The sequence below is a fragment of the Bufo gargarizans genome, chromosome 3 (genome assembly GCF_014858855.1).
Source record: "Bufo gargarizans isolate SCDJY-AF-19 chromosome 3, ASM1485885v1, whole genome shotgun sequence".
NCBI lineage: Eukaryota > Metazoa > Chordata > Amphibia > Anura > Bufonidae > Bufo > Bufo gargarizans.
The window spans coordinates 502303754-502319723 of NC_058082.1; the positions used below are offsets into that span (position 1 = coordinate 502303754).

Sequence of the window (15970 nt, forward strand, 5' to 3'; positions counted from 1 at the left end):
GGTATGTTTGGAATGTGTTTGAAATCATCTGTGGGGCAATGCTGTTAGTTGTATTGGTGAAATTGGTGTGACAGTCTCCCTTTAAAACATTTTAAAAAATGCGAGTGGACTTTCAGTCCCCCCCTATGTAAGTATCTAGAATACAGCCGGTCAGGATATTTAAGTGGGAAGGGGATGTAGGGTCTATATCTGAGGATCAGTGGCCCAGTGCTGTCCCTAATGTGCCTCTTGGTGAGGGTAGCTGGCTTTCACAATTAGAAATTCTTCATATAGTTAATAAAACTGGTCTTTCTCAGTTGACCTCCATGTGTGATTTCTGGAAACACTAATAAAAAAAAGCTGAAATATTGCATAAGAATTAGAGTGCCGTGTTTACTTCTTAATTTCTCAATCATATAGGCATAAGGTCTGATGCCAAGTGTGCAAAATTTAGGTTCGAGTCTTCTGACCTTATGCATATGCTGCAGGAGTGATTATATACTGGAATCTGGAAACGTCATCAGAGTTGTCAGTTGAGTTATTCATTAAATATATCTAGGGATCCGAAGGCCTGCCTATTGGGATAAGTGGATGAATTAACTGTGAACACATCAAAAGGTTGTTGTAGGTAATTTATTGACATAAATTGATAGCTTTCCATTGGATTCAATTGTCTCCACCTGTATTGAGTGTATTTATAGACAAGGTAAAGTTGCTATTACTGTATGAAAATGCAATATTGCAAAAAAGAGGAACATACTCCAAATATGAAAAGCTATGGTCGCCATGGTTGGACACACCCGGTCCAGCTACTCACACTTTGTTGAATAGTTGGGGTTAATGCTAAACACTTCTGGTTAGATCAAATACTATGTGAGTGGTGATTTTACAGCCTGTAAGGGTCTACTTTCAGGGTGCCCTTTTTGCACACTACAGGATGGGTCTCCTTTGTGTGCATGTGCCTTTCCTGTATTTCCTGAACTTCCTTTGGATGGACCATATACTCGTCGACCGTAAAGTTGGAGGAAGATAAGTGGGAAGTTTAGGGAAGGTTTAAAAAAAAAAAAAAAAAAATTGTATGTATACTATGTTGAAAAATCAATAAAAAAAATCTGATTCTTGGAAGTTAGGGTTCGTTCACATCACCGTTCAGCCTTTCCGTTCTCCTGCTCCGTTTAGGAGCAGGAGAATGGAAAGAACGGAGAAGGCACATAACTGAGCCAAGCGGAGCCTAAGGACCCCATAGACTATAATGGGGTCCATTATGTTTCCGCTTAGAAGATGATTTTGGAGCGGAGAAAAGTTGTGCATGCAGGACTTTTGGCTCTGCTTCAAAATCATCTTCTGAGTGGAAACATAACGGACCCCATTATAGTCTATGGGGTCCTAAGGGCCCCGTTTGGCTCAGTTATGTGCCGTCTCTGTCCTAAACAGAGCAGGAGAACGGAAGGGCTGAACGGTGATGTGAACGAAGCCTTACAAGGCCATTGTTTGGCCACTACCAATATATAGTCACCTGTCTCCCAATTTCATCAAAAATACTTTACATTTCTCTCTTCATAACATAAAACAGAAGTAATTTTGTTTTACAATAAAATTACATATATCATGATCACATGTTTAGTAAATTCTGGTGGCTAGTTTCACTAATACATCTTAGTTCATGTCCTAGAAATATAAAATTCTAGAATTTATTGTTTTTTTACTCTGTTTTGTAAAACAAATTGCTACGCAAAGTATCAGCCTCTTGACTTCTTTTCCTTAGAAGATGTCTTGCATCCCAGCCAGTATTGTGCAATGGATCGTGGGTAGCGAGGAGAAACGTGGTCCACACGCTTTGTCTGGAGGTTTACACGGTAATACTTATCTGGAGGTATTAAAAAAATAGAAATTATGACATTAGTTCAGAGTTTTAATAATTAGTATATGTGTGTATTACAATGTTTATGAGGAATCCACAGGATATGCTATAAATGTCTGAATTGATCTTTAGAACTGGCCATCCTATCTAGTCCCACCTGGATATGGCGACCAGAGGTGGTTAGAACTATGGAAGCAGCGAGCAGGCTGAGCTACCCTGTTTCCATAGCTCGAAAATGCCACATCCAGATGTGACAAGGTCAGGCGGACCCATTCGGAAATGGGAATAACTGTTTAAGAATAGAAATTATTATTTGGAAATACATAATTTTCCCAGTTATGATTTAAGCAAGGAGTAGACAATGTCATAAACCAAGTATCATTGTTACCTTCAGATATCATATCCTATCACAGTCCAACTCCAAAGCATTGTGTCATACCCCTATGTAATCAGTTGTCATGCTACTGTCACGCTTCGTGTGGGAGGGAAACCTACACCGAATATAGGAGGGAAAGGGGTGAGGGGAAAGGCCTGGAAACTAGGGAAAGGAGCAGGTCACCTCCTAGAGAAAACCTAATCAAAGTCCTGACTGACTGCAAGTATGAACTGACCCTGAAGGTAGGTGAGTTCATACTCCGGAACCTAAGTCCTAACTCACCCTGTAGGACCCTGGTACTAATGTCAGGACAAGAGACAACCTGTTCCTCCAAACGGTAGGACGAACAGGAGTCTCCTGCTGGCCTAAACACAAAAGACAGGAAAAAGAGCAACACAAGTAAACCAACCATAAACAAAAGCGAAGGAAGACACTTAGGCTACATGCACACGACAGTGAAAAAAAAGTCTGTTAAAAACAGACACACTGTCTGTTTTTAATGGCCATTTTGCATCAGTGTATGCATCCATTTTATAGCCATGTGTCTGTTTTTAATGTCCGTTTTGCATCAGTTTTTTTCATGTTGCTGCCCTTAGCTTTAATAATGCCCCCTATTTTGGCCCCAGCTAAAATAATGTCTTCCATGGTGTAAATCATTTTTTTATAGTGCCCCCAGATTTAATAATACCCCCATGTGGGCCCCTAGCTAAAATAATGTCCCCCGTATTGTAGAATTTTTTTATTTTTTTTTACTGCCCCCAGCTTTAATAATGTCCCCCAAGTAGGCCCCCTGGTAAACTAATGTCCCCATAGTGTATGATTTTTTTTTTTATCGCCCCCAGCTTTTATAATGCCCCCAATGTAGTCCCCCATCTTAAATAATGCCCCATAGTGTAGGAATAATTTTTATAATGTCCCCAGCTTTAATAATGCCCCCAATGTAGGGCCCCATAATAAATAATTTCTCCCATGGTTTAAATAATGCCCCCATAATTGACCACCACAGTTTTTTTTTTACTGATTTTACAAAGAAAAACAAAAAATCATCTTATCCACTTGCTCACGCTGCAGCAGTCTCTTATCTCTTCACTGAACGGGACCTGCCGAAGGTGCGTGATGACGTCACTGCGCAGTCCCACGTGGTTACGTCACCCCGCATATCGCAGATCCTTCGGCATGTCCTGCTCAATGAAAAAGAGAATATGCCGCACCACAAGCAAGTGGATGAGGTGTTTTTAGTTTTTTTTTTAACCCCTTCTGGGTAAAGTGTACCCCTTTTTTAACAGCCGTTAGACGGTTGCACTCCTGTCAATCGGCCATTAAAAAGGGTCCCATTGATTTCAATGGGTCCATCTGACCATGAAAACGGCCACGTTAAAAGAACGGCCACGTGAATAGCCCCAAAGACTAATGGTCACACGGCCATTATTCGTGTGCCTGAGGCCTTAACTTCAAATGGCTATGGAAGCACAGGAACTCCACCGAGGTCCGAACACCAGCACTCCACAAGGCTGAAGCTAAAGCACAGCATGGTGGGAGAAGCCACAATAAATAGGGAAGGTAAAATGACCACATAAGCAACACCTGAAGCAAGGGGTGTGGCCATTACCAGAAACAACACAGACAGGAATTGATCCACAAGAACCTGTCAGATCAAACCACGTGTTGCCAGTCTCACTGATCTCCTGGCACCCGTCATAGGGACATCCATGACAGCTACATGGCCACTATGTACACAAGCAAAACAGTAAAATTCATGCTGTCCGCACCCGTAGTTTCGTTCCGCGGCAAAAAATATAGAGCATGTCCTTTTCTTGTCTGCAATTGCACACAAGAATAGGCATTTCTATAATGGGTTGCCCATTCCGCAAATTGTAGAACGCACATGGGCGGCATCCGTGTTTTGCGGACCGAAAAAACACGGCGGGGGCGTGTGAACGCGCCCTTAGGAGGGAATTTAGCATTCCCCTATTCCCCAGTTTTGCGACTTTTAAAATGCCATTGTGACTTTTTTTTAGTTGCAACTGGCATTTTTAAACCATCCTTGCCAGTTCCCGATGGTGGGGTGTAGGCCATGGTGAGGTGTAGGCAGGTCCCTCAGCCATGGCACATTTATCATAACTTACTCCAGAAACTGGCGTAAATGATAAAAGAAATCTATAGCAGGTCCAAGCTTTTGCAAATTTTATTTTGGCACACAGACTGCCGAAGAAGCCTTATAATTTATGATAAGGTCTGCACATTGTCATAAATAACATGCCTTCTCCAGCAGAGCAGCCCTTATTAAGATCGGTGTATCAAACGCTGGTCTTGATAAATCAGGGCCTAAATGCTTATGGCAGAAGGGCCTATGCACCACTACATGGTTTTTTGCACTTTTTGCAAAACCTGTTTATTGGTACATACAATAAAAAGTACCGTATAAGACGCACCTAGGTTTTTGGGGAGGAAAATAAGAAAAAAAATATTTTTAACCAAAAGGTGTGCTGTGGGTTTGGTGGGTTTGGAACTAGGTGGTCTGTGGATGGCACTATTACTGGGGATCTGTGGATGACAGACACTGTTATGGGGGGATCTGTGGATGACGGACACTGTTATGGGGGGATCTGTAGATGACGGACACTGTTATGGGGGAATCTGTGGATGACGGACACTTATGGGGGAACTGTGGATGACGGACACTTATGGGGGGAACTGTGGATGACGGACACTGTTATGGGGGAACTGTGGATGACAGACACTGTTATGGGGGGATCTGTGGCTTTCACTGTTACAGGGGGATCTGTAGCTGGCACTGTTACAGGGGGGGGATCTGTGGATGGCACTGTTATACATGTGTCATCCACAGACCCTCCCAGCCCATAACTGTGCCATCCACATATCCCCCGCCGCTCCAGTATACTAATATAATATGTCTTATTCAATTAATAGTTATTAAATATGCCTCTTTATTCCTAAAAGTACCTTAAATCCTAAGCGCTTCAGTACAATGCCGGCAGGCCGGGCAGCCGGCGCGGCGCGTCACTCACTGACGTCACTTGCCTGCGCCGCCTGCTTCATTCATAAAGTAGGCGGCGCAGGCACGTGACATCAGGGAGTTACGCAGCCGCCCGCCCGGCCTGCATTGTACGGATGTGCTTAGGATTTAAGGTACTATTAGGCATAAAGGGGCATATTTAATAACCATTAATTGAATATGACATATTTTATTAGTACACCGGAGCGGCGGGGCGGGCCTTTAGTACAGTGACTGCACCGCCGCTATTGCCGGCCCCAGCTCCTCCTCCCAGTCCCTCCCCGAGTCCTCGCTCGCTTTACATCGCTGCCATTTTGGGGGAAGAAAAAGTGCGTCTTATACGGCGAAAAATACAGTATATACAAAATTGTGATCGCGTGAGGTCTGGTAATTTTTTTTGTAAGTTTGTGCACTGCATGGTTTTTGTAGAGCTTCTTAAGTATGAAGCCATACGACCATTTTTTCGTAAGCTCTGTTCCTAAAGCTAATTTCACACTCATATTAAAATCTTTTAGCAGCCTCTTCCGACAGAAGAACAGCCTGACTATAATGGGACCCCGCGGGGATCCAGCCTGTGTCGGGATTCGTCAGGACAAAAACCTCTGCATGCACCAGTTTTTGTCCGGCCTGTGTCGGGCACTTATGCCGTAAGCAAGCCAGATACCAGCCGTGTTCAATTATAGTCAATGATAACTGGCGGTGCTCTGGCCCTTTCCGCTGATGCCAGACACGATGGACTCCGGCAAGCTGTACCTCTGCCGGAACAGCTTGCTGGAAGACTTTAACACTATTGTGAAACTATGCTAAGTTCAGTGTTTGTATATAGAGAAAATTTCTCTACGTATATAGCAAATATACACCACAAAATGATGTAAACATAGCCATACTATCTGTTTCAAGGAAAACATCAGGTTTTCAAATGTAACATAAAGAAACAAATATACTCTAATTTACAGAACCTCAGTTTCACCAGCAATCACATTGTCCTGGAAGTTTGAAGCTTCTTGTGTAAGCCGAGATGCTTCAATGCGGGGTATCATGACAGAGAAGTGGGCTGTCCTAGCTAATGAACTGGGCCAGACTGCCATCCCCCTTCATCACGTCCCCTACACATAGGAAGGGGGAGCCTGTGTTGGAGAATCTCTACTTACAGGAGAAGCTCCAGACTTCGAGGACCACGTGACTGTGGGTGAAATTGGGCCATGTGTAAAGTTTCTGTAAAGTTTTGCACATTAGGAAGTTTTATTTAACATTTGCAAACACCTGTTTTTCCTGCTTCGGGCATCTCCTTTAAATATCTGTAAAAGTGCAATAAAACTTTTTTTAAATCACTGCCTTCATTGGGTTTTAGTTTGTTTTGGTCAACTGGTCACTCCTTTTTGATAACTACACTACGCCTATTGTCCAATCTAACCACCGGCTATAAGATCATACACACCATTTTTAAAGAAGTAAACACTTTGTATTGGCTGGCATTTTGGAGGACTTTCAGGAGGAACCCAATCAGGATCATCTTCATCAGAATTAAAACTGCCGAAAAGGTCATATGTATCAAACCAGCTACCCATTTTTTTGCTCTTTCTTCGGTTGGTCTTTCGTCTTCTACTGCGACGTAGAGGAGACTTTTTCTTTTCAGGAACATAAAATCTGCTTGGCAGCACAGCATCAATTGTATTTGGAACACCTTTCCAGTCTTTGCTTATACAGCGGGGAGCTTCATTGCTGTCTGAAATCGATATATATGAATCATTGTAATAAAAAAATAAAAAAAATTAATACATATACAAAGATTCCAGTGTGTAAATTACATGAAAATTGTAAATGTTACAGGATGATTAATACAAATCTATAACTTAATTTTGGCTGATGGTGGATAACCCATTTACATATGTCAGTTTATCACTTTCTAGAATTTCCTGGTTGACTGAAGCTGCTTTGTGCTGAAATAGTACATAGGAGCGGAATAAAAACAGAGGTGCCCCAAATTCAGACCAAGAAAGAAACTGCTGTAGAGAATATTTGCCACAATTATGGAATAATCCACAGGTTAATCTGGAAATGAGTTTTGGTGCAGATTTGCTTGTAGATTTCACAGTGGAAAACAGAAAAATAAATAATAATAATAATAAAAAAAAACACTGGCACAATATGTGGCTACCTTGCTTGGCCCCATTCCAGCATCTGTACAACCAAGACTCCTGTGGTGATTGTTTTATGTGACGCCGGGTTGTACAGAGACCAGCACAGGAACAGGCAAGGGTGTCACATAAGTGCCAGGGAAGGTGAAAACATTGGTATTTTTTATTTAAGAATCAGAATCCAAACTTCAATATGTGCTCATATTTAGTTGCAGCTGAGGAGCAGAATACTGGAGTTGCCATATCCGGTGTACCCGGATACTGCTGGGGCCCAGGGGATCCTATTCACTATAATGAGGCCCAAAGGGTTTCTGGCATGAATGCTGGCATTCTGCTGGATAAAATACTGCTGCATGCCAGAAACATGATGGACCCTATTATAGTGAATGGGATCTATAACCCCCTCCACATGGGTCTGGCTATTTCACTTATGGCACTTCCAGTATATTGTTCCCCTGCTGGAAAAGAATACCGGAACGCCTGCCTTAACTTGATTATTCATTATAAAATGCTGAAATAATACTGCCTCAAATATATATATATATATATATATATATACACACACATACATATATACACACACACACACACACACATACATGAACACCGTATACCGTATTTTTGCAGACTTACCACTAAACCATCCTCCAAAGAGAAAGTCAAGGTCTAGTCCCCAGCTGTCATATTGGATCATTACATATCGTGTGAACATGTCTGACGGGGATGAAGCCATACACTCTTCCATGGTGGGTTGGTTTTTGAATTCATACTGCCAATACTGACTACCTATAGTGAAGAAATATGAATTTATAGATTATGCTAAATAAATATTTAAGGCTTATTCCCATCCCAGATAGTGAGATGCAATCACTTTCTGATCATTAGATTGAGGGGTCTGCTGAGATGCGGTACCACGTCTTTGGTTCTCTGACTCCTTTAACCTTTATTTCCTGCACAGGCAGGTACCAGGAGTGCTGCTCCAGTTATAAGTCATATCCTTGTTTTAACGCAAAGTCCACGATTTGAGAATATATAGGCTTAACAGTCTTAGTGATAAAAAAAAATGTGATTTAATATAAGGTAAAACAGACAAATCACATACAGAATAAATAATAAGCAATCACATGGCCTGCCCAGTACAAGATGGGGGGGAACAGACGCCATGTTGTAGCTCATGGCCGACACTCCATGGTAATAGAAGAGATAGGGATAGTGTGTCAAATCAATATAGCCTACCTGGATGATTTTCCTCAATGGAGTGCTACTTAATTGTCTGTGTATACTATGTTTACACCTTTCAGACCCTCCTCCAGTGTTCAGCACGCAAGTCTCTGAGGAAATCACTTAGAACCTTCACAGCACAATGGGGTTTGGGTATGCTATCTAACTATCCCTAACTCACTACGTTACAAGGAATATCATTACACAGAATATAGAAAGTAATATAAAAAAGGACAGAATTAAAGGGGACAGAGCCAACCAGTACTTAAAAATACCCTTACAACACAATCCTAATAATAACTGTGCTATAATAGCATATCCAATCAACAGCCGTCAAATGCAGTTGTGCGGTACCGTGTACTTGTCATGGCACACAGAGACCTTGTGAAGGCCCTCAGGCTGGCCATGTCCCAGCTATTATTACATCAGAATCACTGAGCACTTGTCACAGATGGGAAAACATCAAATACACACCACAACGAATAGACAGCAATCTAGGCCTCAAAAGTTAAGGAAGAGGGATGGTGACCACCTAATAATTTCTAGGTCTTTCCCTAACTCCTGCCAGTATGAGCAGATCCTGATGGTGGAAAAACTCATACCCCGGATAGGCAACAAGTACTTAGCTTAGAAATGTATGAAGAAGTAGGAGATCCAAGACAAACCAGCACTAGCAACTCCAAGCAGAAACTATCACATGTTCAGCAGTATGAGGCGGATCTAAATAGAGCCTCGTCACTGATAATGAGCGGCACCTGAGGAGAGGTTAGATCCTGCCAAACAACAACATACATAGAGGAAAACAGAGAGACAGCATTTTCCCGTGACGCACTCGCATCTTATCCGGGCCAAAAACATGACGCCCGTGTGAAAGAGGCCTAAGAGTTCCTTCCTTTTTTTTTTTTAACAAAGAAGAACCCCACCGCCATTGGTCATTTGTATGGTCTAATAGGATCTTTAGCCAAACTCTCGGTGATATACTCTCGCATACGCCTTCGGGTTCAGAAAGATTATACAACTGAGACTTTGTCAATCTAGCTAAGGTTCACGGGGAAATCATACTCCTGATAAGGAGGCAACTCCTGGTATTCATCCTTAGAGAATACATCAGAAAAATCCGAAAGAAAAGAAGGTAATATTTTAGTAGTTACAACAGAAAGTGACTTGCTAAGACAGTTGTCAAGGCAGAAATCACTCCAATCGAGAATCTGTCTCGCTTGCCAATCGATAGTAGGGTTATATTTGGTTAACCATGGTAAACCTAACACCAGAGGAGCAGGCAAACCCTCCAGCACAAAACATGAAATGGATTCAATATAAGAATCTCCCAGCTTTAGGCGAAAAATGTCCTCCTTGGCCACAGAAAAAGCAAAGTCTCTTCTTAACCCTAAAGTTTTTATCACCTGGTCCAGGTATGACCTGACCCAATTGCATTGGCTCATCACCAGGCACAAGCTTGAGTGTCTCTTTACCCAGAGTGTCAGAAGAGACCGCTTCCCTGTATGATAATGCGTCCCGAGCAAGAGGAACTTTAGATCTCTCCCTCAGGCGTCTATCAATATGCACCGCCAGAGACATGACCACCTCCAATGACTCTGCCATGGCGTCCTTGAGGTTCTCAGACAGTCCTTGACAAAATTGGCTATGGAGAGCCCACCTCCTAAATTCAGCGCAATAGGACTCAACTGAATGCTCTCCCTGCTGCAAGCAAAGCAACTTAGATTCGGTCAGGGAAACCCGATCTGGGTCATCGTAGATAAGTCCCAGAGCTCTGAAAAATTAATCTACCGACCGGAGGGATTGTGAACCAGTCGGCAAAGAGAAAGCCCAAGACTGAGAGTCACCTTTCAGCAACAAAATAATAATCCCCACTCTCTGACTATCGTCCCCAGAAGAACTAGGACGCAGTCTGCAATATAATTTGCACGATTCCCTTAACCGAACAAAGTTGTCACTTCCCCCGGAAAATCTATCCGGGAGAGCAACCTTTGGTTCATTGAAGGGCTGGTTCCCGCTGCAGGAACCCACCGCCTGTGGTCTCTGAAACTGTGCAACGGCCGTGCGGAAGTTAGCCACCTCCAAAGACAGCCCCTGCATACAATCGACCAGTGCAGAAACAGTATCCATAGCTGCACTGACAAAGGATAACTGTTTAGGCAGTTGATAATGTCACAGGTTAAGGGGAAGGATAAACACCAAATACACACCACAATGAATAGACAACAATCTAGGCCTTAAAAGATAAGGAAGAGGGATGGTGACCACCTAGTAATCCCTAGGCCTTTCCCTAACTCCTGCCAGAATGAGCAGATCCTGATGTTGGAAAAACTCATACACCGGATACCTAAAGCCCTGCTAAAACTGACGAGCCCTAGGATAGGTAGCAGGGGATGAGACTGCTGGTTCCTTCCAGAATGAAGGAACCTGTGTCTCCCTGTGGCCTAGAAACAACACACACCAGATAATAAGAAACAGCGAAGGCAACAAGTACTTAGATTAGAGATGTATGAAGAAACAGGAGATCCAAGACAAACCAGCACTAGCAACTCCAAGCAGAAACTATCAACCGCATGGTCAGCAGTGTGAGGCGGATCTAAATAGATCCTCATCACTGATAACGAGCTGCACCTGAGAAGAGGTGAGATCCTGCCAAACAACAACATACATAGAGGAAAACAGAGAGACCTGTCAGATAGCCTCATGTGCAGCAAGTCTATACAATCTTCTCACCTCTCTCACAGGAGGGACCGTGACAGCACTGTAATACAGGAGTATAAGCAATCAAAGGTTTAGGTCCCCTAAGGGGAAGGCTAAAAATGTTAACAAAAGTTAATGTTTTTAAACATAGTTAAAAAATTTTTTTAATATACATGATAGATATTAACAAAAAGCAAACAATTATTTTTCTTTTAAAAGCTGTAAAACATAACAAAAACCATATAAATTTGGTATCTCAATAACCTTACTGACTTGCAGAATAAAGTTAACATGTCATTTTTACCATGCAGTGGAAAGTGCAAAAACAAAATCCTAAAAACAATGTCAAAATTGCGTTATATCTAAAAGTTATACAATACAGTTGAGGTACCCCAAAATGGTGGGATTATATATACAACTTGCTAGGATATGCTATAAAAGTCACATAAGTGGGGGATCCCACTTCTGGGACCCTCACCTATCTCCCAAACAGGCCCCATGTGTAGCATGCTTTCCATTAATTTCTATAGGAGTTCCGAAAATAGCTTAGTGAACTTGTCTATTTTCGGGCGTTCCATCGAAATAATCATACATGGCTGCTCTCTGCTAACTTGGAGATAGTTGTTGCTCCCAGAGGTGGGAGCCGCACCTATCTAAAATTGGTAGCATATCCTAGCGATATGCCACCAATGTCTCAGATGAGACAACCTCTTTAAAAGGGTAGCCCAGAATTTTCCTTTTTATATTTCCCCATCCACTAACCACCCAGCGGGACCTGTGAAGAGATAGATACTTTCCTGCCTGGCAACTTCCTGCAGAGATGGGGTCATGTGCGCCACTAGAGCCAATCACTGGGCTCAAGGTGATGTGTCCCCATGCAGCACATCACTGCTGGGTCATATGCTGCTTGGGGACACATCGCTGCTATGTCCAGTGATTGGCTGCAGCAGCGTACATGCCACCATCCGTAAAGATAATTATATATTTTGTGTCTTTTTTTATTTTTTTTATATGATTTTGGATGGACTCACACATGCAGTATATGTGGCATTTATGAGCCAAACACAAAAGTGTACCAAGAGTATCTTGGTATTGATGACCATTACCTTTGAAGAAGTATGCTTTTTCAGTGCCCTGATAATCACTGGCTGGAAGAGAAAAGGCAGCATCGATATCGTCTGGAATGTTTGAAAATCCATCGTCAATGGCACGTGGGTATCCAGAGTCCATGGTTCCATCAGAAAACCGCCAATATTGTGTACCCTATGAAATCAGGTGGAGATAAGACTATGTGGTCCTTCAGTAGTTTAACATATAGGAAAAAGCATTATATTAAGACATGTTTTAATGAAGATAGATCTGTATTTGAGTAAAGATAAGAAAACTTCACTACTGTTTTGCCCCGGTGTCTTCTCTGTACTGTGTTGTACAAAATTTTGTAGGCTAGTTTCACACTTCCTTTAGGAGTTCCGGCAGGCTGTTACGGCAGAGTTCTTTGGATCCGGCATTGCCGGATGTTACTGGAATGCCCACCAGCCCCTTTGACTATAATAGGGTCTGGGGGAGATATGGCCACTACCCGGAAAATATGCTGGGATTCAGCCGGACAAAAACTGCTGCACGGGTAGCGGCTGGATCGCCACCAGACCCCTTTATAGTCAAAGGGGCCGGATCCAGAGAGCTACTATGGAACTACTAACGGAAGTGTGAAAGAAGCCAACAGGATTATTTATATGAAAAGAAGCGGCCTAAACCTGGCCATACACAGTGCATACTAATCTATGTTAGAGGGGCCAGTATTATATCATGGATGGATCTGTATAAGTAGGAGGCTTGGGCAGAGAGGTGGCAAAGGAAATTTGACACCAGTAAATGTAAGGACATGCACTAGGAAGAGGAAAATACATACATTACTAACTAGGAAAACACTTGGTAAAACTGGGATGGAAAAAGACTTAGGGATATTAATCCTTATATGTACTATGACGTACAGAACGTTGTGGAGCAGTGCAGTGTGAATGGAGCTGACGTCCGACACCCGGCCACAATAACTGGGATCGGTGATGACACACACAGTCATTTTGTCAACTTAGATGCTGTCATCAATGTTGACCAAGGCATCTGTGGGCTTAGAGAGAGGGAGGGGGCTCCCTCTGTCTAAATTTTTGGACTCCAATCAGTTGCCGTGACAGCCTGGGGCCTTGGAAAAGTTCCCAGGCCTGTCATGGCTAACTGCTTGAGAAGCCACACCTCGAGTGTTATAATGCCATAGATCGCAATAGTATTCTTTTGCAGTCTATGGGACAAGCGACCAAAAGACTGCATGTTCATGTCCCCTAAGGGGACTAAAAATTACAGGCAAAAATAAATAAATAAAAAGTTTTAACAAATTGTAAAAAACACAAAAGTAATGAAAACCCAAATCACACCCCCCTTTTTGCAATTTTACATAGGAAAATAAACAAGAAAAAAATTAAACATAACGTGTATCACCATATGTGAACTTAAAATATTCTTCTGCATGATGTATGCTTTTTCGAAAAGTAAAAACGTGCGATTTACCATTTATTGGTCACCTTAGGCTACTTTCACACTTGCGGCAATGTGATCCGGCGGGCAGTTCCGTCGTCGGAACTGGCCGCCGGATCCGCCGATCTGCTGCTGCCTGAAAGCATTTGTGAGACGGATCCGGATGCAGATCCGTCTCACAAATGCATTGCAAGGACGGATCCGTCTCTCCGCTTGTCATGCGGACCGACGGATCCGTCTTGTACATTTTTCGCATTTTTACCGATCTGCGCATGCGCATGCCGGAACGACGGATCCGGCATTCCGGTATTCTGAATGCCGGATCCGGCGCTAATACATTCCTATGGGAAAAAATGCCGGATCCGGCGTTCAGGCATGTCTTCAGTTTTTTTCGCCGGAGAAAAAACCGTAGCATGCTACGGTTTTCTCTTTTGCCTGATCAGTCAAAACGACTGAACTGAAGACATCCTGATGCAAACTGAACGGATTACTCTCCATTCAGAATGCATGGGGATATGCCTGATCAGTTCTTTTCCGGTATAGAGCCCCTGTGACGGAACTCTATGCCGGAAAAGAAAAACGCTAGTGTGAAAGTGCCCTAATCTCCACAAAAAATGTAATAAAAAGGTAATCAAAAAGTCAAATGTTCCCCAACATGTATCATTGAAAAACAAGCTCTCATACAGTTCTGTAGATAGAAAATGTAAAAATGTATGGCTGTCAGAATATGGCGATACAGAGAAAACTAAGCTTTGTCAAAGGATTGAATCCGTTTTAACCCTTTCACCCCTGAAGGTTTTTGTTTTTTGCCTTTTCATTTTGCGCTCCCTGCCTTCCCAGAGCCATAACTTTTTTATTTGTCTGTTCACATAGCCATATAAGGGCTTGATTTCTGCGGGACAAGTTGTACTTTCCAACGCCACCATTTAATATTGCATATGATGTAGTGGGAAGCGGGAAAAAAATTCCAAATGGGGTGAAATTGCCAACAAAAAAGCAATTCCACCACAGTTTTACAGGTTTTTTATTTATGACGTTCGATGTACGATAAAACTGACCAATTTCTTTTATTCTACAGGTCAGTACAAATCCGGTGATACCTTATATGTATAGTTTTTCTTGCATTTTGATGTCGCCATAGTTTGACCTCTATCATTTTTTGTAATTATGTGTACAGAGCTGTATGGGGGCTCATTTTGTGGGGCGATCTGAACTTTTCACTGATACCATTCTGGGGTGTGTATTTTTTTTTGATCACTTTTTATTGATTTTTTTGTAGAAAATGAAGCGACCAAAAACGGTGAATCAGCCATTTGGACGCTTTTTTCCATTTTGCTGTTTGCCATATGGGGAATATATTTTAATATTTTTATACTATGGGCGTTTTCGTACATCGCGACACCCATCATGTGTATTTTTTTTGTTCTTTTATTTTTATTTTGGGAAAAGGGGGGTGATTAGAATTTTTATGTTTTTTTATTAATCTTTTTGTTTTTAAAAACTTTTTATTTTTACACTTTTTTATAGTTCTCATAGGGAACTATAGCATGAAATCATTAGATTGCTATTCTCATAGACTCAATAGTTACAAGAATAGGTACACTACTGTGGTGGATGCAAACAGTAACATCTGACTAAACCCTCACACTGATGTTAAAAAGGAGACTTTAGCCAGTATATCCTTATATTAATGACATACCTAATCCCGCGCACCACGCCAAGGTTTCTCAAGTGGCATGGGACCTAACGCTAAACCTACCTGTACCGTATGGTTAGTACCAGGAGCCAGTGGGCAAATTACAGCAGTGTAAGGTCCGACTCACAGCAACCAGCTCCCAGTTCCCTCCAGTGTGACTAACCACACATACAATGGGAGGAGGGAGGAGGGAGGAGGCTTAGAGTCCCACCCATGGTTGGCTGATATGTTGCAGGCCTCACAGGTGCACCTAAATGCTGCCTATAGATGGTAATCAAGGTGCATTTAGATTGGAGTTTATACACCTCCACATATAAATATACGATTTAAATACGTGGCAAGAAATAAGCAACCCCAAATGCAGTTGTGCATTTATGCTCGGGGAGCAGATACTTCGCTTGTGGTCTGTTGCTAGGGGCAAACCCCAGCAAAAAATGCATACAGTGGCGGATGCCCG

General features: G+C 42.4%; 1 protein-coding gene across 1 annotated transcript in view; it reads right to left on the minus strand.

Moving 5' to 3' along the window:
* Positions 1 to 1687: 1687 nt before the first annotated feature.
* The window catches only part of VTN (vitronectin), a 35948-nt gene continuing 21665 nt past the window's right edge, over positions 1688 to 15970 (minus strand). Inside the window, exons 5-8 of the mRNA XM_044283902.1 lie at positions 12395 to 12551; positions 8004 to 8156; positions 6671 to 6958; positions 1688 to 1846 (exon numbers count right to left, since the gene is read on the minus strand). Coding sequence (XP_044139837.1) covers positions 1719 to 1846; positions 6671 to 6958; positions 8004 to 8156; positions 12395 to 12551 — 726 coding nt within the window. The 3' untranslated portion in view covers positions 1688 to 1718. The remainder of the gene's footprint in view (positions 1847 to 6670; positions 6959 to 8003; positions 8157 to 12394; positions 12552 to 15970) is intronic.